At 46.8% G+C, this 24395-nt stretch overlaps 5 protein-coding genes and 1 non-coding gene across 6 annotated transcripts; 4 read left to right on the top strand and 2 right to left on the bottom strand.

The window, feature by feature from the left end:
- Nucleotides 1–68: 68 nt before the first annotated feature.
- On the top strand, nt 69–175 carry M406DRAFT_t21. The gene has a single exon. It is a non-coding gene; the product is annotated as a tRNA-Val (tRNA).
- A 533-nt stretch (nt 176–708) lies between these two features.
- M406DRAFT_240378 (uncharacterized protein) lies at nt 709–1852 on the bottom strand (the record flags this gene model as incomplete). The annotated part of the gene is made up of 4 exons (XM_040916122.1): nt 709–1309; nt 1387–1468; nt 1550–1602; nt 1674–1852. Coding segments are annotated over 4 exons (915 nt in total), but the record flags the coding sequence as incomplete, so codon positions are not given.
- A 3338-nt stretch (nt 1853–5190) lies between these two features.
- Nucleotides 5191–15604, top strand: M406DRAFT_245797 (uncharacterized protein; the record flags this gene model as incomplete). The annotated part of the gene is made up of 6 exons (XM_040916359.1): nt 5191–5384; nt 5459–5502; nt 5639–5683; nt 5756–5824; nt 5935–6087; nt 15450–15604. 6 exons carry the CDS (start codon nt 5191–5193, stop codon nt 15602–15604), a joined length of 660 nt encoding a protein of 219 aa, XP_040782263.1.
- A 2147-nt stretch (nt 15605–17751) lies between these two features.
- M406DRAFT_354804 (uncharacterized protein) lies at nt 17752–18534 on the bottom strand. The gene has a single exon (XM_040922994.1). It carries the CDS (start codon nt 18399–18401, stop codon nt 18108–18110), a length of 294 nt encoding a protein of 97 aa, XP_040782262.1. The 5' UTR covers nt 18402–18534; the 3' UTR covers nt 17752–18107.
- M406DRAFT_349640 (uncharacterized protein) lies at nt 18524–20790 on the top strand (the record flags this gene model as incomplete). Its single annotated transcript, XM_040922484.1, has 1 exon — nt 18524–20790. One exon carries the CDS (start codon nt 18524–18526, stop codon nt 20558–20560), a length of 2037 nt encoding a protein of 678 aa, XP_040782261.1. The 3' UTR covers nt 20561–20790.
- Nucleotides 20791–22994: 2204 nt separating this feature from the next.
- On the top strand, nt 22995–23579 carry M406DRAFT_67610 (transcriptional activator FOSB/c-Fos; the record flags this gene model as incomplete). The annotated part of the gene is made up of 2 exons (XM_040925074.1): nt 22995–23138; nt 23223–23579. The coding sequence occupies 2 exons, from the start codon at nt 22995–22997 to the stop codon at nt 23577–23579; spliced, it is 501 nt and encodes a 166-aa protein (XP_040782260.1).
- Between the last annotated feature and the right edge of the window lie 816 nt (nt 23580–24395).

Below are 24395 nucleotides of genomic sequence, written 5' to 3'. Positions count from 1 at the left end.
CGTAGGTGTTGATATTGAGAATATAGTTATTGAATTCGAAATTGAGACATCAGAAATGGTTCCAACCTGGTTCGGTGGTGTAGTTGGTTATCACAATGGTTTAACATTGGATCCACATTAAAATGTAGTCCATTGTCAACACCATAGGTCCTCGGTTCAAGTCCGGGCCGAATCACTTTTTGTCGCATTTTTGTCGCGGGTTCCGAATCGTTCTCGCCGTCTCCGGCCGGTCCCAAGTCTGTATACAAAGAGCGTGTAGGATGAATACTCGAGCTTTTCTGCTCAAAAGTCTATCTAAGAAGTGCAAAAGTAAAAATCCAAGAATGCAAACCTCTTTTGCTCATGGAAGGCTGCGCAGTGATCCGATGGACAAGGCCAGTTCCGAGAATTGATGGAACCTACCAGCGAACGAATTGCAGTGGTTTGGACTGCTGCCCACAGACACACCCCCGTGCGGTTGCAGTGGTGTCTTCAGGCCATATTGCTCAGACCCCAGATCCAGCGCTCAAGGATGCACCTCAGTAGATCTTGCTATAATTGCCGAGGGCCTTTATCTGTCGATGGGCCAACGCCCAAGTCGCACACCGTAGTTTAGAGACCCTATCTACATGGAATGCCCATCCTTTCCATTCCTCCGCAGCTATCATTCACTCTAAGGAAAAGAAGAGGGGGGAAATGAGAATGGGAAAAATGATTCTCATTTTCCCCTTAATATCCCTCCTTCCGGTTGACCTTATTCGTAAGCTCTTTACCCTGGCTCAGCTGCTCCAGGTTCAGCTTCACAATGCCCCAGACCCGATCAAAGTAGTGGGTAGAAGCACCGCTGACATGCGGCGTGACGAGCACATTCTTGGCGCTCCAGAGAGGATGTCCATTCGGCAGAGGCTCCGGGTCCGTCACGTCCAGCGCGGCCCCGCGAATGACCTCGCCCTCCAGCGCCTCAATCAGGTCGTCCGTCTTGATGATGGGCCCGCGGGCAATGTTGGACACAAAGGTCTTCTTGGCCGACAGCACTTTAAACTCGGGCGTGCCGATCAAGCCCGTGGTCTTGGGCGTCAGGGGCAGCGCGACGACCAGCAGGTCCAAGCCGGACCCGAGAAACTCGTGCAGCTCCTCGGTGCTCTCACCGTAGAACCACTTGGAGGGTAAGGCGCCGTCCGGGTCGCCGAGCCCAGGCGGTGTGTACGAGTTGTCCTTCTTGGATTCCGGGGTCTTGCGCTCGTGCAGCGTGTATGCGTAGACGTCCATGCCCATTGCTTTAGCCACGCGTGCCGTTTGGCGGCCGATGCTGCCGTAGCCCAAGATGCCTCTGTGCGAATAGTCAGTCAACGGCTCGTGTGGATTTTCTTTTCGTGTATCCTTGGAGACGCCGGTGTCAAGACTCACACTCTCTGCTGGACTGCATCAACAATGGGCTCAGTGCCTCGAATCCACTTGCCTTGTTTCTGCTTGTGCAGGTAGGCGGGAACTTGGAAATGACTCGCTGATCAGCTGACTGTGCGAAGAAACAGGAACAAGAAAAGCCATCTCGAGGCTCACTCTCACTCACTGTGATGTTGGAAAGACAAAAATGTTGCGATGATCCATTCGGATATTTGGGGGCTGATCAGTCAGCGGGTATTCCCCGTCCGTCAGTAACAACAAAACCCTCTCTAGCAGTGGACAAGCCTCACCCGTGAACCCCATTCGCAGTACAGAATGCCACATCTGTATCCGTATACAACGGATCCGAGACAATCGCGTTCGCTCCGGCCGACGAGAGCTGCACGTACTGCAGCTTGGGCACGTCGTCCTTCTCCGGCAGGAATTCGCGGCTGTAGCCCGTGAGTAGGATCGTCACGTCCTTCCACTCGTCCTTGGAGAGATCCTTCCCTGTGTTTCCGACTTGGACCTGCAGGTCCGGATACTTTTTCTTGATGAGAGCCACCTCCTCATCCGAGGGTTTGAAGGACTCGCCCAGGGTCGTGAGGAGCTTGTGGCCCTTGAGGGTCCTGTTGGGCGGGAACTTGTCGTATCGTACCAGAGTCATCGCAGCAGCCGAGCAAAAAAAGGCAAATCAAATCAATCAGATGAGCGAGTTCAGAGAGTGAGGTTATCTGAGCATGAGGACCGGAAGAATAAGACCAGGTTCGAGGCCAAAATAGATGACGATGACGATGAGAAATGATTCCCAGTGGAGGTATTTGCGACGTTGAGTTTGTCAGCACTCTGGCATAAAGCTTGTAGGCAGATAAGTAGGAGGATCAGCTCCAGGGCCGGCCCGCCTGTAACGCAACTACAGCAGCTCATGACGCGATGTGCCACTGGAACCACCACGGCGGATAAGCGATAACACGCCCTGTAGGCAGAACCCCCTCTTTTCCCTCTTCAAAAGAACAAAAGAGGGGCAGAAAAAGAAGAAGAAGAAGAAAAAGGCAAGAGTGCCAGCTCGAATGTCTTTTGCAATATGCAGTAGGAAATACATTGAAAGCATGAGAGGCTGCTCAAATATGAACAAGTTGTCGAAAGATTGTGCGCGGGGCAAGAGTGAGAGTATGACGGACCTCTCTGCTTGGGCAAGGACTGTTAAGTAACCTGGGAGGGAAAGACTGAAAGAAACAAAACGTATCATACAATGGTACTCAATACCGAACCTGAGAAGTCACAACCTCATGGCAAAATATTTGCTCGGTCACTCTTCAGCACCTAAAACTCTGATCAAGGCGACTTGGTTACACAACTTTGCTTTGTAAGGAGAGGGAGGGTGGGAGGGGTCAGCTTTCCTCACTGCTATATCATTGCAACATTTCCAAACCATGACAGAAGTCCATGCGGCCCCTTCTTGTACGTTGAAAAGAGTGGAAGCTTCCTCAAGAAATGTAGACCTATCTGGTCGTGACGATGTCTTGCACGTTGTCTGAGAACCATGAGGTGATTGGTCTCAAGGTTTGAGATATTGCGCAGGGTGACGTCGAGGCGTCGTCCCCCCCCCCCCTCTTTCGAGATGTTAAATCCTGCGCTCCTTTTTTTCTTTCTTAATAATTCTGGCTCATGACAGTAGATCCAAGCAAGAGATATTTCCCTAAGCTCGTCGCTGGGCTCGATGTGTCTTGGCTGCGCATGCAAGGTGGTCTGCGCACTCAGCAGGTTCTGCACACGCCGTCCCGTTTCACTCATGACCATGCTTGAAGGAAACAATACCTACCCATCGAAGAGGTGTTTCCATTTGCGGTAAGGCATCAAAAGTTAAATCGCTGCTCATACAATCGTTGAAAGTGAGATTCGCGATTCTGTTCTCTGTCCAGAGTGGGATGCAAGGCATCTAAGAGGTCATGTTCGATCAGAAGGAAACCACGCCGATCGCACTCAGATTCGGCTCTCGATGCCACGGATCAAACTTGGCCTCTGGCTTGTCTTGAAAGCCCCATTTGTCTTTCATCATAGTGCTTCCGTTTGGAGACTATCCAGAAGCTTCCGGGAGACCTCGCTGGACACATCAAAGGACACCAGGTAGGTAGGTAACGAAGGATGCAGAAGACAGGAGGAACCCCCACTTCTTGAAAAAGACCATCTTCCATGTCGACAGAACGGGCTGGGGTCGGACGCGCACGGACAGCGAGTGTTATCAGATCTCGAGTACATGGGAGCGCGCCGCGGGTCCCAAGAGGCCGGGCTTTGTGCCTCCTGGGACGACGGGAAGGGAACCTATGACGACGTTGCCACGTACGATATCTGTATCTGGCTCACTCCATGAGATGTCCTTCTGAGCGAGATTCATGTGCCTGGAGGATGGTTGTAAGTGGCATCAAAAAATCGCAAGCTGGTGGCGACAAACATGCGGCTTGTCACTGCACGAATAACTAGACCAAATTCGCCTTTTTTGGGCAGAAATTTTACTCCATCTCTGCAGGGAGTGGGGATAGAAGAGTTCAATTGATGAAAAAGCACTACTTGCTCTGGAATTGGTTGACCATCTTGCATTCCAACCTTTGTACCTCTCCCTCTTTTTGAGAAAGATGGGATAAGGTCTATATGGAGCAGATATGTTCACCTGCGAGCATTCGTTTTCGTACTCTAGGTACAATCCTTCGTGAATCTCGCCCCCTGCCTTCGACCACTACGAGCATCCTGTGCCGAACTCAACTCCTTTTCTCTTTTGACTGGGTAGTAATGCTAAGTAGCCTTCGGGATGATGTACTTTAAAGGGAGTCTTGTCCTTTGAATGGCATTGATCTTTTCCAAACGGCGAAGGTCGTTGGCGCCTGGAGAGTGACTGTTCAACGGGCTGGACCAGTCCACGGGGCTTAAGCGCATATCTACCATGTACGTCCAGGATGGCCAGCGTTTGGATTCGCTCGTAATCATGTACCGCAGACCGATCACTGCAGCATGTCGCATTGCACATCCAGAATCAAACAGCATTTAACTGTATATGAAAATCATAACTTACCAAATATGGCCCGACTAAGCCAAAACGTTGGTTGTCCGATTGGAGGGAAAATAGCACTAAACCTCTTGTAACTTTGACTTGTCCCCCTTTCAGGGAGGGAGGGAGGGGTCGGCGGTACTTGCGCTGCAACGTCTCCTTCGCTTAATGCATGCAGATCTGGGGAAATCCTCCCCAGCTTTGCATTTGCCGACAGTAGCTGTGGCTGCTGCCCCCTCCATGAGCAACACGTCCTGTGTGGCTCCCAGGCTTCCGGGCATCCATGCGAACCAGAAAGCAACATTGTTGGTATATAGTAATAAAATCTTGCTTCTTATAAGAGTATACATGGGCACAGCGCTATAGCTGTAATCCACTACCACCAACCAGGTCAGGAAGCATCTAGCCTCCTTGAGCCATCCACGGGCGACCTCTCGCCGCAGTTGTGACATACGATGGAACGATAGACGCATAGCGAGGCGTGTGAGGCAGACCAGGAATTGCCGCCAATGGAGAGCATCGGGCTGGGGTTGATTAACACGTAGATTATGTTGGGAACCGCATGATATCAAAGAGAAAGGGGCTCCTGTATTCTGATGCTAGACGTCATCGATGCTTGTTGAGCATATACATATATTCGATAGAGGGGATCGCCAGTCTATAAATGTAAAGTGGTTTCTGTTCTCTTTCTCTCTCTCAGTCTAGTCAACACGGTTGAAACATCCCAATCTTTACACTAATTAATAACAGTCAATAAGGAGCAACACGCACACACATACAACACAATGCCTTCTCGTGCTCAAGTTCTCTCCGTCCTCGCGGCTGCTGCAGTGGCCGTCAAGGCTGCCGACGGACCATTCTTCAGCACTGGGCCCACGTCCTCGGGCACATACATCACGTCAGCCACGGCCACCCTCATCCTGCCCGATGCCCCGTCAGGCAACGAAGGGGACCTCTCTCTGTGGGTTGGCATGGGAACGTAAGTTGGTCCAGTGTTTCTCATGGTTAATGAACTACCGCAGGGAGATTCGAGTGCTGACACTACTAATGCAGGTCCGATGGCGATCTGATTCAGAGCATTGCGGATTGTTATGTATGTTCACCTGTCCTCCTGGCTTTATATATTCGTACCTTATATTCTATCGGGCCAATATTTTTTATCTTTGTCAGACAGTCATAACTCAATCAGAAGAGAAAAGACTAACAATTGCTACTTATTACAGGAATGCACAGATACCACCTGGAGCGTCTTTGCCTATACGCTCAAGGAGACTAGCCGTACGTGATTCTCTCCTTTAGTCCGTCAACAAAATTGAACGTGCGCTGAATTGACTTGAACGATTACTACAGCCACATCGCAAGAGGTGATCGAAGGAGAAACCCACGCAGCCGCGACTGCCCAAGAGGTGACCATGCTCTGTGAGTAATCTTCTCTTCTTTCTTCTGTTTAGCAACGGAAACCCTCCGGGCTGTATCGAGTCTTTCATACGTAGTTCACGGAACCCACTCTGACCGTTTCTCACGATTAGACCAATATGACTCGTCCACCGGAAACTACACCCAGACAGTCTCCCTCAACGGCGCCGTCGTGTCGACGCTGTCGACCAGCGACGGGTACGCCGAGGGTTGGGGCTCAGCCGTGGAGTGTGCCGCTACCAACTGCGGTACGGTGCCAGCTCATCGTAAGTTGTCGTTATCCATATCTACGGATCCATGTCTGCTTTATAAATGGTGCCCATTATCTTATCTTTCTTCCGACGGGAAAGACGGAGGGGAAAGAGATAAAATATACGAAACCGTTCCACTAAATTTGGTATACTACAGCCCTCCGCACGCTCTGGGGAGTACACCAAATTTTTTCGTATATTTAAATCTATATCCTAGGGGGCTCATTCAATTGCCAGCCACTGTTTTTATATTCAATTGCCAGCCCTGTTTTTATTATTTAATTGCCAGCTGGAATGGTTAAGGGATTAACGGAGTGGATGCTGTAACGAAAGCAGCCTGCTACTGGAGGGTACGGCTGGACTGGAAGAGTTCTATGTACTCTTGATTGGTACGAGTAACGAGTGTATCTTATTACAGTGCACTCTTAATATGATCGAGTGATGAGTGCATCTTATTATAGTGCACTCTTAATACGATCGAATGATGAATGCATCTTACAAACTTATCCTGGACTTGAAATTTCGATTTCGATTCAACTTTTTTTTTTTCTATATTCTCCAGCAAATAGGGCTTATTTTTCTGATAGCTGCTCACATAGCTATCTATATAGCCACCCTTTCTGATGATATTTATCAATTAAGCAGTCTTCATATATCTTCTCAAGGGAAATAGTGCAATAATCATCATTTAGCAATCTCATTCAGCTTGCTACTTAGCACTTCAAAGAGTACATAATAGTGGAATATATGAAATAAATAGAAAAGCAGATAACAGAAAGCAACAATAGAAAGCAACAACAGAAAAGCAACTATATACAGACTGATGATATACAGGCTCTTGATATTAGCATCACTCCTTCCGCATCTAGCTTGCAAGCAACATCTAGCCTAGCCTCCTTTGAGGTTGCATAGAGCTGATCTCGAAAGGAGGAAGAGAGCCAGAGCTGTAAATGAGAACCAGAGCTAAGCTTGAAGCAAAGATAGATAACTCAGCAAATTTATCATCTTGATTGCACAACCAGCTTTCATCATCGCTAGGCTGAGAAGTAGCCTTCTCAAGAGAAGCCAGCTGGAGAGAAGCTATCTCAAGCTCAATATCAGCTGAGTTCCTCACAGAAGCGTTGTTAAGATATGCTTCCTCTTTACAGGCAGGCAGTTCAGATGTGCGAACAATAGAAGCATGCGCCTCCGAAGACTCTCCTTTCTCGCCTTAGCTCTTCTCGTCTCCCATGAAGAGGTTGCAGCTTATATCTAGCATTGCAACATTCTTCTCCTGCTGCTCCTCCTCCTGCTGCTCCTCCTCCTCCTGCTGCTGCTGCTCCTCCCTCTCTACCGCTGTATGATCATCCTCTTCCTTCCCAGTGAGCTTTATCTTCCTCACCAGCGCCTATATCAGATAACCACAGTCTCCATTACTAAGGGCTTCAGCCTAACAGCAGAGGTGCTCTACAAGTGCCTATCCAGCAAGGGATTGAGTCTCGCTGAATGATTAATCCTCCTCCAGAAGCTCGAGAGCCTCTGCTTGCGCAACTGTTACATATAGAATCTGGGATCCCTGAGAATCATCTCGCATCTGTAGATCCTACAAGCAACAATCCGTTCCTCTGCTATAGTAGCAGTTAGCACAGAGAGGAATAGAATCAACTATGCTGCAGAATACAACCATACAATCCATCCAGAGCTTATATCTCTGAGTATAGCATTAATACAGAATCAAAGCTAATATGCTAGAAGCTTGGATAAGAGCTGAAATCAAATTCTTCATTACTGCTGAAGTGCTATATAGGAAGCTAAAGCCTTCCAGGCTCTTGCAATACATCGAATTGACTATAAGTAGTCTAATTGCAGTAGCTGCTATCAATTTAACAACTTGAGTATTGATAAGCAGGGTGCCCTTAGAGAACTACTCCTGTATAGCTTCAAGAGAAGCATAGATCGCCTCCTAAGCAATTAAGCCTGCAGACAGAAATGCATTAGCCAGCCAGCTTAATGATGCGAAGAGAGAGGAAGCTGCATTAAGAGAAGCATACTACCTTAAGCTGATCCAAAAACAGCTTCTGATGCAGCTTGTAATAAAGATATAATAATCAATCTGATAACAATGTAATAATTAATAATTTGAGTATCTGAAAAGCATAATAAATAAATGCATTAATATAGGTATTATTATTAAGAAAGGAAGGAAAGACTAAGATTTCTAAAAATGCAAAGAGAGAGGAGGAGGGGTGTTTATTTACTCCACTTGGCAAGGCTTGAAAGCTTCCAAGCTATATGCACTCGTAATATAAGGCAGTTGAGAGTGCACTGGAATCTAGTATACTTGTAATATGAAGCAGTAGCAAGTACACTGAAATCTAATATACTTATAATATAAAATAGTAATAAGTATACTTAAATCTAGTATATGCATGATATGAAGCAGTTATAAATGCATATAGTTGCAATACAGCCTTAAATTTATAAAGAAACGAGTACAAATATATATATACTATCTTTGGTATAATCTTAATATGAGATCTAGAGCTCAGAGTATTAGAGAAAAGCATTATCAATTAAGATGCTTCAAAACCTTTATATATGCTACCTAAGCTAGTTATAAAGATTCTCCAGCCTCTACTGAGCATCATCAACTGCTAGGCTGCCACTATACTGGGAAGACTGCAGTTGCTGGGGCTGGAACTGCTGAGAGTGAGCAGCTAAGCGAGGCTTGAAGAGCTAGCCTGCATCCTTTCGTCTCTGATAATCCCTAGCACAGCAAGCTCCTACCTAGTCCTTCTTAATACAGAGATTAGAAAGATAAAAGGGCTCATCAAACATCAGCCCTTTCAGACAAGTTATGCAAGATACTGCCACATATATCAGACCAGGCGCAAAGTTCTTGAAAGAGATATTCATCACAGCCTAGTTCAGCATAGAGCTCTGCAATTTGTATACAGTAATAGCATATACAATGATTAACGGAAACTGAGTATACAAGCAAGAAGCATTTCCCTTGAGAAAGTCCTAATAAGCAAGAAAGATGAGAACTATATTGAAAGGGATCTCGTGATTCTCTGAGAAGCAGCATAGCTCAGAATAGCTATTCATCTTAACAAGTATAACAAAAGGCTGGTATTTGCAAGAATCCTCAATCTCAGCAAACTAAATAATATTATAAACAGTGCTGATAACACTATTCACTAAGCTAACATCAATCCATATATTATCCATAAGTATAACTTTAGCACTAATACAGAGCAGCAAAGAGTTGTGCAGATTGCTAGCATCTCAAGAAGAAACCGTATGCGCCTGTAGTTCTGTATTGATAGCAATACTCTGGATCACAAGCCTATTGAGATGTTCCAGATGAATCATATTGTACTCAACAATCTCAGCATTGGTAAAATAGATGCGCAGAGCATCATTAAAGCGCTTTACCTTATCCAGAGACAGAGAAGTAGATATGCGGAATAAGAGGGTTTTCCAGTTCTTCTCAGTAGGCTTGTTAGTTCGGAAGCTCTCGAGCGCATTATGAAAAGAAGCCTAGCTTGCGCCTGCTTGCTGCATAATCTCGATTAATTTGATAATCTTCTTGAACTCGAGATATGCTATTCAGCTAGCCTTATCTATAAAGTTTGAGAGATTTTTCTTGTAAGAAAAGAAAGGCTTCGCTATTACTGGAGATAGCTGATAGAAATTGCTTAACAGGATAATATAGCAGCTACTAAAGATGTGATTGCACTTGAAGATCTAGCGAAAGCAGTAGTTGATCTATATTAAAAGCTTGTATAAGATTATTAACTTCTTATTAATAATGAAGTATTCAATATAGCGAAGCTTATTACAGATATTCGTAGCCTTGCTAATAGTAAGATTATTAAGCTCTATTATATTTGTAACAGGAATCTGATAGAGAGAATGAATTGTCTGGCCATTGATAGCATTAGCAGCAATATCAGTAGATGCAGCTTTTATAACTATCTTGTAAGGATAGGCGAACCTATTCAAAGCTCTCTGCATAGCTGCAGTGATAACCTTCAACGTGTAAAACTTTTCTATGCTCTCTTGTTCATTAACCTACAATAGAAGCTGATAATCTGAATTGCAAATCATGCTATCCCCATAATAATCATGCTCAAAGCATTCCTTCTAGTAATCTATAATAATAGTATACAGCAAGTGCTGCTAAGTATTTAGATTCAGGATAGCAAACTCTGATTGTAATTAGTCTGCTGATGCTGGAATATGCAAGATAGCTTGAAGATTCTTTCAGAAGTTAGTTTGCATATTCCAGAGATTAGAATATCAATCAATATAAGAACTCCAATTATAGTTGAGATCAATAGAGCAGTTGCTGAGAATCTCGATATTGTTAATCTCAATAGCACAGTTGGAAAGCTCTGCAGCTAATATATTCCAATCAGCAGCCTTAAGATTCATCTATGCAGCATCAGGATCCTTCTCAAAGCTCTTCTCCAATGCATTTATTTCTGTTGTGCTATAGTAGTTATTAGGGTGATTGTAGATAGCAAGGCAGTGCTCGAAAGCTTTGCTGAAGATTGGAAAGGATATGCTATCGATCTTCTTGAGATAATAGTAGTTTCTAAAGGAATAGTTAAGCATTAGCTTGATGCAAGCAAAGCTTTTGAAGTCTGGCAAGAAGCTCTTAAGAGAATACTAAGGGAAATAGTTCAAAACTCAAGGCTTAGCTGTAGAACTGAATTATATTTACTGTACTCTAATATAGTTGATCTTGAAGAGAAAATCAAAGTATGTAAGATTCTCTCAGATAGTATAGCGCTTATAATACTTCTAATAGAGAAGCTTGAAATCTCAGATCTGATTATTAGCATTAAGGACTGCAAGGGAGCTCTTATGTTGATTAGGTGAATAGCAATTTATATTGATGAACTAGTGATTGCACTGAATGAGAGAGAGGCTGAGCAAGTGATGAGTAATCTTTATAGCTAGCTAGTCTTATTCAGAGAGAAGCTTATTCATTATCTTAGCAATTAGAGATATTATAAGCTTTGCATAATTGATTTTAGAAATCAACTTGAATATTATTTTCTTGTATAGCTAAGTCTTTATCTCAGCTTTGAAGCAGTATTTAGCGATGTAATTGATTACAGCTTGCAAAGAAGTGCATGGCGCTATATCTGTATTAGCTAGCTAGGCTATCGTAATGCCCCGGATATAATTGTTTATGCAGCTGTTGTTTCGAATGCTGTTAAACACCTTTTAAGGCGGATTCTTCTGCTTATTGATTTCAGTAATTATAGCAGCAATCTTGCAGAGAATGCATTCGTAGTAGAAGCAGCAGAGCTTGTTCTCTGCTTACTTGCTATCAGGAAGCTTATACTAGCGGAGGCAGTAAGCTTTAGAGCACTAGTATTGCTGTATATGGTTGATAATGCGAGAAAGTATGCTGAATATAATATCCTTGCTAGGCTTGAATGCTAAGGGGTTAGCTTTGTAAGGGGATAGCTAGTGAGCAGGCTCTGAGTTATAGGCAGTAATGTGAAAGCTTTAAGCTCTTACAAACTCTTCTTTCTGGATATTGCTGAGAAATTCCTTATTAGAGGCCTGTATTATAGCTTTGATTCAGTAAAGGCTGTGAATATGAGTACTTCCTCAGCCTTGCTACTCATAGCGCTGCTAGTAAGCTTTGATCTTCAACTTCTTGAACAGATACTTATTGAAGAAGATCTGAAATCTGATATGAAAGTAGTAAGCAGCGATATAAGAGTTCTTCTTTAGATTTTGATGCATAATGATCATCTTGCTCTTATTATCAGCTTATAGCTACTCTCGATATTGTGGCATTATACGAGCTAGCAACTCCCAGTGCAGATCAGCTGCAGAGGCAGTGATGAAGATATGCAGATACTTGAGCGCACAGCAGAGAAATTGCAACTCGTTCCTAGCCTGGTTCCAGAAGAAACAAGTGCTCTTTAGCTTATTAGCTGAGCGAATAATAGAGTTAAGAATAACACAAGCCTTAGATCCATCTCTCTTAAGAGCCTTCTTGAATATATCAATAGTATTAAATGTTAGCAAGATATAATTAGAGCAATTAATAAAGAAATTGCTCTTCTTATTGATATCTGCTCTTATTAGTATATTAAAAACTATAAAGTTAAAACAAGAATACTAAGCAAACTATCCATTCTTGTAGAGAATTGCATAGTATGCTTACTGCTTGAATGTACACTTGCATATGCGAAGCTTAGTAAACTCGCTTTTAGCTTCTGGAAAAAGCATAGGCACTGCAAGGTTGAACAGAGCTATACGATAATTCAGATTGCTTAAAAAGATGGACTGGATGCTTAGCATCTTGATGAAATTCTGCATAGAAGGCTTCTCGGGATGCATAGGAAGCTGCTTGAGCTGCAAATCTCGGCCTGAGAGCTGCTGATAAAGATGGTGCAGATTCGAGTGGATAGCAATAACATTAGGAGCAGCAGCAATCTTCTCAAAAGCCTTCTCTTTATTCTTCTTCTCGTTATTAGATAGCTGTAGTACAGCTGTTTCATTATTAATCTCAATGATTGTACATTCATTGATCACATTCTTATTCTTGAGTAGCTGAGCAAGCTGCTTGTAGTTCAACTGGAGATTGCTATATTTGCTATAATTAGCTATAAGGAATTGCAGCCAGATCTCCACTACCTTGCAGCGGACTCTCATTTCCTTCTTATATGCTTGCATAACATGAAGCTTATTCTGAGCATTGCAAGGCTGAAGGATTAGGAGATCTGCCTTTTTGAGCAGATGAGGGAGCTGTTGGAAGAGATGAGTAATATCTTGAAGAAAGCTGATGCAGTGCTTGCTATATCGATACTGCTAGCCCTGGATCAAATAGCAATCAATAAAGATATAAACCCGAGCAAATAGCTACTTCTCAACTTGCATAGCTTCAGAAAGATTAGCAGAAACCATGCTAAAGCTCAAGCTGTTTTCATGCAAGAAGAAGTTGAGCAGCTTATCATCTTTCTTATTATCAAGCTTATAGCAAGCTCTATAGATCCTATTCTATTGAATCTCGAAGCAAAACTAGCAATAATTACAGCAGCTGCAGATCTTATATTAAGCTTCTTCATCTATTGCACTCTGGAAGGCTTGGATGAGATCTATCTCTTCGGGCTAGAGTATAAGCAGCGCAAGATTATTATCAAATCTCGGATCGCTGCATTGAAGGAACTGAGATATCTCTTCTGGCTGATTAAAGGATTGATCAGAGGCTTGAGAGCGTTTATAGCAAGCAGCAGATATTAGCTAAATAAGCTGGCCTGCGCTAGAAGATAGTATAAAGGCTGAATCTGCAGATAGAGAGAAAGGAAAAGATGAATACTTTATGCAGATATTCATATGCTGCTCATAGCATAGAAAGTCTACCAAGGGAAGCTCCCTGCTGCATTGAATACAGACTATAGGCGTATTATTATTCCAGATATCCTTGTTCTAATTATAGCAGATACAGCAGATATTCAGCTTATTAGAGCAGCAGAGTTGGGGATGATAATAAAGGCTGCAGATAGAATACTCAAACTATGGATTCTTGTTATTATTGCTAGCGCTGCTGATTATTAAGCTTCTATCTGGAGCAGGCTTCTGTAAGAGATATTCCTGTGAAGAGGGAGTGAGATCAGGAATCTTGCTCTAGCAGCGCTGAACCCGATGCTAATGCTGATCTTGTATGCATTGATTATGGGCATGCTGCTCAGCTGGTGTATAGCTCTCAATCTGATTACAGCAATGAAATATTCTGCTTAGCTGGTTCATAGCAGAGGGATGATCCAGGCTAGACTGAGAAAGAGGAAGGGCAGGTGCAGAAGAATAAGCAAGTGCAGGAGAAAGGGGCAGCTGCTTACCTAGCTAATTCATAGAAGCAGCCTGTAGAATGCTCCGTTCTCAGTCTCGAGGAGAAGGGGTTGGGGAAAGAGAATGAGAACTAGGTGCAATTACAATCTCTTCTTGGATAGGATGAAGGGGCCTTATAAGCAGCCTGAATGCTGAATTAGCATTCTCTGGGAAGAATAGCTCTGCTGCTGCTGTGCTTCTCCTGATAATAGCAGAAAGAACTCGATATACAGTGTTTGATGCTTTCTATCAAAATATTAGAAATCTGTGGATGGGGAATATAGCATAGAAACCAAATCTGTAAGAAGTTCTGTTTATTACAATACTTCTGATAGTTGATAGCTGGCTCTCTGCAGCCTTTCTTCTTCTGAAAGCGTGCAATAGACTTGATCTTGCTATAGTTGCAGCATCATTGAGTAGCTCCGGAAGCCTTGCAATTGTAAATTATTTCCTGATTGCTATTGTAGCTGGTAATATTAGGTTGATCAGCCTGATAGGGCTGGAAAGGATTCTGTTCACTGCTGCCAGGAGGGCGAGGAGGGTTAGATGAGCATTGGCCTATAGCAGCTAATATATTGAGCCTATATATTATCACAATATTAGTAGGATCTATTGAAAGAGCACTCATAATTAAGAGCAGTAATAGATATACTCGAGCAGAGCGCGCTTGTAACGAAAGCTAGTAGAGAGTATACTGAAATTAAGTGCACTTGTAACGAAAGCTAGTAAAGAGTGCATCGAAATTGAGTATACTCATAATAAGCAGAGATAATAGGTATACTGAAATAGAGTGTATTCTAGACTTAGCTAAGCAATAAGTTCATTGAAATATACTTTGAATAGATGTTGATAGCAATGATAGTTTAAGAGCTCTGCTAAGTAGTTTGTAGATTTGTTTGTTTGTTTGTTTGTTTATTTGTTTATTTCATAGCAGATTTTTCTATTAGATGGAAAGAAAGGTGAGTGAATATATATGTAGCAGGCACATTCGGCTGGCATATAGCTAGTACTTACTATAGCTAGCATTTACTGTAGCAGGCTATTCAGCAAACTTAATAGAACTAATGATAAGAGCAACTAACAGAAATATCTGAATAGCTTCAGTTTATTTATATTGAAAGGCATTATTCAAGATCTTCATTTTGAAGAGCTTCAGTTAACTACCAGGGGGAGATCCCCTGGACCTCCCTGCCTGCAGCGCTGCCTGCAGCGCTGTAGCCTGCAGCGCTCTTGCCTGAACTACCTTTTCTACGATTTCCTTCCAGATTAGGAAGGCACGATGCTACACTTTCCTCCTTTTCCTCCTCATCAAGCGCTATGGAACAGGGGTAGTTCTCTGGAGGTACCTCCTCACGTGACCTTCGACCAATCCCCGTACAGGAATTATTGCAGTAGAACCCAGTTTAGAACTCTCCGTTCCTGCCGTGCCTCCAGCGGCAAGCCGCTTCCGCCACAGCATCCACTCCGTTGAACAAATATGAAAGGGCCAAGTTAAGAAAGGAGAAACACGCTACTGACCAGTTCGTTCACACCAGAGTGGATCAATGCCGAGATCGTCCTGAGCGGTGCGGACCCTGACTATATCGACACCTTGTACCTGGGCCTAGGAGCCACTGGTTCGATGAGCTCCAGCGACGGCGGTGTTACCTGGGTGATTGGTACCATCGACATCCCTGAGTACACCTTTTAAGTAGTGCGGTACGCGTAGTACTATACAACGGGTGGGCGGTCTGGTTCATGGCGATAGCGTCCTGCGTGAGCTATTAAGAATGGATTGGAGATAGGAGATCTCCGATGTCGACCGAGATACGGATCTATGTAGTTTCGCTTCGTTGTGCAAAGTTTAAGCAAATTGACTTAATGCTGTACATATGCATTTATTCTTTGTCCAACATGTAGATAGTAGGATCCGTGTGCTCGAAAGATGGAAGACCTCGTGAGATGATAAAATAACTAATAACCCAACCTCTCGAAAAGGTCATGTCTTCTCTTTCTCTCTCTCTCGCCCCAAAGTCTCGCACATCATCTATCCTTCCTCTTGTTTCTCTCACCTTTTTTTTTTGTGAATGTGGTTTGATGGAGACTTCTTACTCCCTGGTCAACGACTTTCAACGGCGCCCTCATGCTGATTCCACCATTCAGCTGACAGCTGACAGGGCGTTGCAAGGGGGGAACTGGGAATTGGCTTTGGGGTCTTAGTTAGTGCCTACAGTAGTTCGCAGGGCTGTGTGGAATCTCTTGGCAGAACAACTGAAGAATCCCCTGGCGCGGGTGAGAAATGACATGACATGGACCTGGCCTAGCACTGTTGCGATGTCGCTCGCTTGTCTCTTCTCCGCACTAGAGTCTTAGCTCGTGATCGAGAAGCAAGGTAGAAGACGAGGGTCCAGGAATGGTATGTGGAGCCGGTTGGCTGGGTTTTTGATCCAATCCTGGCTGTGGTGAACATAATAAGAATGAACCCAGCTTACAGTTCCTCCCTCATTCCCTGTTGTTGCGCAGTTGCGGACAGAGAGAGAGGGGGAGGAGGTAAAAGAAGAAGAAGAAGAAGAAGAAGAAGAGACAGAGAGCAGGAAATAGACAGAGAAAAGACAACAAGAGGCCGGATCGGCGAGAATAAACGGGAGATGTCTTGGCTGTGAGCTTATCACCAATGACGAACGCCTTTACTTGTGTACCATGGCTCAAGTAGTCATGCACTTAGTCAAACAATTTGCTCGGTTCCTCGGGCTCGAATCAGAGCCCCCGCGTGCCAATCAGAAACTTGGTTGATAAGATGATGAACTCGCGGAGTACGATAGCGATCAAAGCGATCACGGAGGGGAAACAGGACGAAGGTCAGCCCTTTAGCCACTACTTTACTCTGACCAGCCAGAAACCGAGGCCACTAATGATTCACGCATGGTGTGGGAAACAAGAAAGAGAGGGACAGAGAATGTAACCACCAGACAAGTTGGACGACAGGCCGCCGCCCCGATGCAACAATAGAAATACCCCAAAACACGCCCTTGTCGATAAAAGCAGTTCTTTTTACTGGCAGATTCCTCAAGGTTATGAATCAATAAATGTGGTCATTGATTAAATGTGGGCTTCACTAAATCTCCCGGCCGCCTCCGGTTTCCAAGGTCTCCCCCCAAGCGTTATTTCGTATCATGAACCGACCCTCACGAATCATGTCGTCGAGTTTCAAGGTTACGTGAGCACAAACTACGCAGTTTCTCGCTATCAAGATAACGTCCTACCCCCTCTTCCTGATATCGGTGATCGACAAGCGATGATAGTCTATAGACAAGGAGAGAGGGGGGAGGCATGGGGAGGGTAACCTTTCCCTTCTCCTCGCTGTGGGGAAATTAAGTGGCACCCCCGGATCGTTGCTTTCGCATGGACGTGCCCTCGGCGGCGCTCCGCTTGTTACCTGCGGTCTCCACCATCGACGACTCTATCACTCCGCAGTATTGCTCCCGGTCCGGTTCGGCTTCACTTGCGGGAACCCTTCGCGCGGGGGGCAGAATTGGGGGGCGTCCTTTCTCTTTAATGGGAACATGTAATCCGTTTCTTCTTTTCTAGTTTTCTCAACTATACCTAGTTGTTTTATTCAACTGTAATAATTTATTCATCTCGAAGAAAGTGGGTGGTAATTCGTTGACTGGTTCTTTTCTCCTTCCTACCATCTGCTGTTTCTACTTCCTTACTTTCTTTCTTACTTTCATATATCGTCATCAAGGAAAAAAGAGAGAAAAGCAAAATAGGAAAAGAAAAAGAAGCCATGAGGGCAAAATTAGAACTTCAGGAAGGGGTTTCGTCCCCAGAGATGGCCGGGAGCATCCTCGTGGCCAACTCGCTCCCTTCCCCCCTCCAGTCTCCCGTCACACCAACAACCACGACGACAACAACACCCAGCGATCACAAAGCTGCTCCTCGTCCTCCATCATCTACTGCCGCTGTAGCAACGCCAACAGCAGCCACTGCTCCTCCACGACGACGGGGCACCGTGGCTTGTCGACGATGCAGGAGACTGCGGACCAAGTGTGTACACGGACCTGACTGCCAGGCGCCCTGCGAGGCGTGTCGCTCTTCCGGGGCCAAGGCTGCTGCAGAGTGTACCTTTCCAACGAGGGGAGAGAAGGATGTCGACAGAGACTTTCGCAGGCGACCAGCCTCACACAGGCTAAGTGTATCGTCTTCGTCTTCGTCTAGAGGCACACCTGGGCTGCACGGTGTTGGAAACCACCATATGCGCCCTTCCTCCTCTGCTGAGGTTCATGGACTGCCGACCGGATCCTCCCTTCCTCTTGATTCTCCTCTTGATCCTGGGAGGACGAAACTTCTTTCAGCAGCATCGATGACTGGGTCATCCGGATCAAACAATCGTCACAGCAATAGCAGTAGCACGACAGGCACAAACAACAGCAGGAGCAGCAGCAGCAGCAGCAGCAGCAGCAGCAACAGCAATAGCTACCATCCTCACCACCTTCACCACCCATCATCGTCTCTTCTGAGTAATACTACACACCACCACCTCTACAACAACAGCCTCCCGGCTCACGTCAGTCTCAGCCACCACCGACAACAACAACACCACCACCAACATCAACAAGCGCCGTCGGTGATGCCGGATGCATTTCCCTCCGCATCCTCCTCCTCCTCCTCCTCCTCCTCCTCCTTCCCACCACACCAGGAAATTGTGGCTGGGTGCCGGGTATTCGTCTCGTCCTACTTCCAACTGGGCTTCCTCCCCAAGTCCATCTTCCTCGAGTCCGTGTCTCGCAACCTCAACACCGTCAGCCCCTTCCTCCTCAGCTGCATCCTCAGCATCTCGGCCCGCTTCACCCCGTGCCTGGTCCGCCGCTATGGAGGCTCCACCCTTGCCACCGAGAACTTCTTGCACATGGCCAGGGCGATGGCTCCTTCGCACATGTACAGGCCGACCCTGGACCGCACGCAGGCCTTCTTCCTGCTGGCCATCTCGGAGTGGGGCGACGGCGAGAGGGACCGCAGCTCCATGGACATGGGCGTCGCCGTGCGCATGGCCTCGATTCTCAAGCTGCACCGCGAGGAGACCTACGCCCTGCCCCCAGGGGCCCCAGCCGAACAGGTCATCCGCGCCGAGTCCGCCAGGAGAACCTTCTGGATGATCCACAGCCAGGAGAACCTGCAGGCCGGCTACAGCTCGCCCATGCCTTTCCCGCCAGAGGATATCACCGCCCGGCTCCCCTGCGACGAGCATGCTTTTGCCTTTGGGGTGCACCCTGCTGCAAGGTCCGCCCTTCCCGGCACGCCTCCGTTTCGCAAGGAAGAGGAACAACAACGAGAGAAACAGAGGCGAAGGGAGGATGAGGGAACGGCAATGGACATAGGAGATGAACAACAACAAGAAGAAGAAGAAGAAGAAGAAGAAGAAGCGCAACAGGAGCAGCAAAATAACAACAACAACTACCAATGCCTCTTTGCAAGCCTGATTCAGGCGCACAACCTCTGGGGCCACGTAGCAAGGCGCGCATGCCGCTCCGACCTAAAATCCGGCGGCGCGTGCCCCTGGGAGCCAGAGAGCGAGTACCAGGTCCTCACCCAGCAGCTGCAGGCCTTCGAGGCCTCCCTCCCGCCGCGGCACAGGTGGTCCCTCTGGAACCTGCGCGGCTGGCGCGAGGAGCAGATGCACCTGGCCTACCTGAGCATGTCCATGGTGCTGCGCGTCAGCGCCATCGTGGAGCGGCGCATCTACCTGGACGAGATCCTGTTCAGCGTCAACAACCCGCACGGCACCGTCTCGCCCAGGACCAAGACCGCCCCCGACGGCTTCTGGGCCACCATGTCGGCCGAGCTCTTCTCCAACGTGCTCGAGCTGTACGAGCAGATCGAGGCCTTCTCGGCCGTGCGCGCCGTGTCTCGCGATGGCGGCGGCAGCGGCAGCAGCAGCGGCAGCGAGGGGTTCCCCGCCATCCTCGTCTTTTGTGTGTACATCTGTGGCTCGCTCGCCGCCTACCTGACGAGGTACCCGCAGCTGTGCCCACGCGTCGCGGGCAGGGCTGAGGAGATGTCGCTGCGGTGTCTGCAGGTCCTGGGCGACCTGCACAAGGCCTGGCCCACCAGCACGAGGTGGAACCAGGGCCTGCAGCAATACGCCGGGCCTCTTGCTGCAGTTGCCGCCGCCGCCGCCGCCGCCGCCGCTGCTGGGGGAGCAGGAGCAGGCGCAGGAACAGCAGCAGGGTCTGGAGGGAGCGACAGCGCCAGCAGCTCGGGCGACGGCCCGCTCACCCCTGGCGATTCGTCCTCAGCCTCGTCTATTCTGGCCAGGGCGTCCGTGTCGGCGTACATGGACCTGTCCGATGGCATACACTTGTCGGATGTGGTGGATGACGCTGTCATCGACCCAAGGCTCACTGCAGTGTCTTCTTCTGCGCAAAATAACAAGGCAGCACATCAACAGCAACAGCAGCAGCAGCAACAACAACAACAACAACAACAACAACAACAACAAGGAATGGCTGGAGGGGCCGGGCCATTCTGGAAGGCACATGAAGGGGGACCATCCCACGCAGACGCCGAGGCGGCCTTCTCCAATGAGCTGTTTGAGGCTGAGATGAACACCCTTCTTGCAGGGGAGCCGGACTTTGGCTGGCTTGACTTTGAACGAGGTGGTGCATGAGCATGACGATATGATGGTCTGTGACTTGAGGAAGAATTGTATACTTTCATGTGTGTATGTGTGTGTAAACTATTATGATGGAGGGGGAGGGGGGGGGGGGGGAATTGAGAAATGATTCAAAACAACCATGCTCGTCCTCTTTGTCGTCATCATCAGGCTTACTCCTGATCAGGGCATCAAGAAAAAGAAAAAGAATAAAACAAAAGCCCAATGATCGATCGAATAAGAACACGGCCCCAAACACATCTGGAGGAAATCCATCTCAACGGGACTAGTTTCTCCAAGTGCATGACAAGTACGTAGTGTGTGCCGCCAAGGATCTGGCTTACGACTATAGTCTGGAATTGTTGTTATTTTAGACCACATCTAAGTTGCTGCCTTGAGATGAGGCTGGTGAGAAGCCTCGCGTGTGGAACGAAACTGCAGCTGCGGCTGCGGCTGCAGGCCCAGTGCCGTGGGGACGGGAATTTACTCTGACATGGAGGGCCCCCACAAGGTGCATTCTCGTCCGACAACACAAGTTACAGTAATCACTTCTATACCCCCATGACGACAAAGTTGAGCCCCTGATGGAATCATCCAAGAAATCCGAAAAGGAGGGGGAGGGGGGATGTTGTCGACGAGAGGCCAGACTTTGTTTTTAGTACTATATCAAACACGCTTTCGACCCACATGACATTCCCATTCGGACCGACCGGGTCACAAAAAAAGGAAAGAAAATAAAGGGCAATGCACATAGATAATGATCAAGGCAGACAGACACGATGGCTTTCTCTCAACTTGTCAACTTCGCCCTGCTTCCTTCTAATCCTCCCGTGCCGACGACGAAGAAAGAGAGAGAGAGAGAGAGAGAGAGAGAGAGAGAGAGGAAAGGCGCGAAACACCAAAAAGGAAACAAAAATGATTATATTTTCCCTAGAGCCCCACATTATTAGTATGAGAGAATGATCTTTACTTCCGTGTTAAGCCCGCGTATGGGCCCGCCTGGTCACACAGACCTGAATGTCAGACGCAGTGCCACCACGACGGGCCGGCTCAGACCAATAACGATCTTCTAGATCCCATAGAGATGATCGGTCAGGTCTTACAAAGGATTGGAAACCTTGTGAGAGCCATGTGAGCTGTGTCCCTTCAGTTTTTATTCTTTTTCTTCTTTTTAGTCTTGTTCTTCTTCTTTCCCTTCCCTTCCGCACGTCAGAACTAAAATATTCAGCGAGCACTAAGGAAACTCGATACGCCATAATTATTTTCCAAGAAAAATCCTTAAAAGAGTAAGTGTGGCACCACCAGGGCTGAATATCATTTCCAATTCCCGACTCTGTCAATTTTTAATTGATTACATATGCATTCTGCCAAGGAATCATGGCATTGGGAGAATTCACAAGGCGTTGACATGCAGCTTCGGCTGCATTAGTAAGGCACAGGGTGATTGTTAGCCCCCAAGGAAAGGGGAAGATTGAAGTTTTTGGAAGAAGAAAAGAAAAAAACGCCCAAAAGCCGCCATACTGCGGCCAGGGGTGTTAATATTGGTAAGAGGCCCCGAAAATTCTCCGTTATTCCCCAGTATTTCGATCCAGCTACCGCCAAACATGGAAATTTATTCCATCAGCAGCATAACGTTCTAGGGTCTTCCCCAGACCAATACGCCGTTCAGCTGAATCACCAGGCAGAATTCAAACGGTCTCTTTGTAGGGTGATGGGTCATCATCTTCTCATACCTAAGTCAACCCTCCCCACAAAAACTCTTAAGCAAGAGAGGGCATTCAAGCCCACAGGGTATAATGACATGTGAGGCGCAGGCTCTAACTACTCCCCTTCCCCCCCCCCCCTCTTCCCTTCCGTTGTTCCGCGTCGAGAACCGCATTCCATAGAGCAGGAGAAGGAAGAAAGAAAAGCCCAGACCGAAAGATGAGAAATCATCCTCTACAAGGTCTCCTTCTCCTCCACCCCCCCCCCCCTCTTCCTGATGAGTAGTAAGTATGACGGGGCTTTGCAGTCCTTTTTGGGTTGATGCCCGCCCTGCGGTTGTCATCATGGCTCCATAGCCCAAATCCCCCCGACACCTTTTGCGAAACAGAGAGACAAGAGAGAGAGAATAGTGTTAGTGTTTTGTCAATAAGGTTTGAGGCTGTACAAGGAGAGTCAGTCGTCGGTCTTCGCCGGAGCCATCTGGATAATTATGTCAAGAGCTCGGCGAACATTTGGATTCCGTCTTCTTGTAGCGTCCGTCATATGAGAGGGATGGCTCGATGTCGATATTTTCGTATATAAGCATTCAACGTCGACGTTCCAAAGATTATTTTATAAAGACAAGGTGGTCGAGCATAAACATGCCTGCCTGCGTTGTTTTAAACAAGACACAACCCGACTTATCAGAGTCAAGTCGACAGCATACATCTGTATCATTATTATTATTATTATTGCACCTCCCACCATGCCCGGATCGAGCAAGTACGGGGGTAGTTCTGGACGCGGCAGCGATCCGTTCAAGAACTCTACTTCGGACTCAATGTCCAAGAAATTAAAAGAGCCCAAAAAGAAGAAGGGTGATTCGAGCCGAGAGGAAGAGCAAAACTCAGTGAGTCTTCACGCTCTCCTCTCCCCTCCTCCAGTGGGACATTTCAGGATTCTACTGCAGTAATTCTAACCTTGAGAGCACCAGAGGCGAAGGGCCAAGAACCGAAACACCCAGAGGGCATACCGCGAGCGCCGCGAGCAGAGGCTGCGGGAGCTCGAGCAGCAGGTGCAGCAGGCCGAGCTGCTCAACCAGACCCTGACGTCCGCCTACCAGGAGCTCAAGGCCGAGATGGACATGCTCGAGGCCGAAAAGATGCAGGAGCAGTACTACGGAGATGCTGCCAGTCAGTCTGCCTCTGCCTCGGGCTCCGCCTATGCTGCTGGTCATATGAACCCGGCAGGGACCGAGTACGACACGGGCGGCACCAGTTATGGGTGGGGACAGGATACCTGGGCTCCTGAATGGGACCCCGACGGCGGTTACCACCACTCTGGTGCCTAACATGATTTTTGGCAGAGGATACCTGCACTTTTTTTCCTTTTTTTTTTTTTTTTCCTTCTTTCCCTCTATCTCCTCATTCTTCTCCTCCTTTACTTTTCTTTGGTGTCTGCTCAGGGGGTCGGATGCAAGATGGCCCGAGAGGGTGAGCAGAGGTCTGACGGATGTCAGCTCGGGAGGAGGGGTGCCATCAGCATTCACGGACCGATATAGACATAGAATTAGACTTAGACATAGATATTAGCCGCAAGGCAATAGGCAACAGAATTCATGCTTCTCAAATTAACCCAATAATGAGCCTTTCGGTAGGAAAAGAAATCCTCTGTGGCTTTTGGAACTTTTACAGCTTAATTAATAAGCCTAATGAAACAGAATTTGCTATTTCTCTACCATTCACTCCTCCATAGACAAAGAGCCCGTTTCAAAACTTCGATGGATCGGGTTAACCCAATTACATCTTTCAGGCCTGGGACGAGAGTCTGGATGCACTGGCTGATGCATCTAGAGCTAGCACAGAAAAGTTTGACATAATTATTCAGAACTTAGTAAGTCAGACTCTCCGAATCCTCACAGATCCTCGCATTATCTCACCTTGAGTAGCTTCTCAGCTGCACTTTCAGCGTGCATCTCCTCCTATCCTTCAGAACACCAGAGCCTCAACTGATGTTTGCGAGTATTTCTGTACCATTTTGCCCCTTTTCTCTTCAGCCTTATGAGTTCTAGAACATTCCAAGATCTCTTACTGCCCGGGCAAGCCGAAAGGAATTAGAGTCTTTGCAACAACTTGCAAGAAACGCAATGTTTTGTCATTTTTGAGGG

The sequence above is a fragment of the Cryphonectria parasitica genome (assembly GCF_011745365.1).
Source record: "Cryphonectria parasitica EP155 unplaced genomic scaffold M406scaffold_1, whole genome shotgun sequence".
NCBI classification, from domain to species: Eukaryota; Fungi; Ascomycota; class Sordariomycetes; order Diaporthales; family Cryphonectriaceae; genus Cryphonectria; species Cryphonectria parasitica.
The sequence above is the reverse complement of the archived record's forward strand: the minus strand, read 5'-3'. Positions and strand labels throughout refer to the sequence as shown.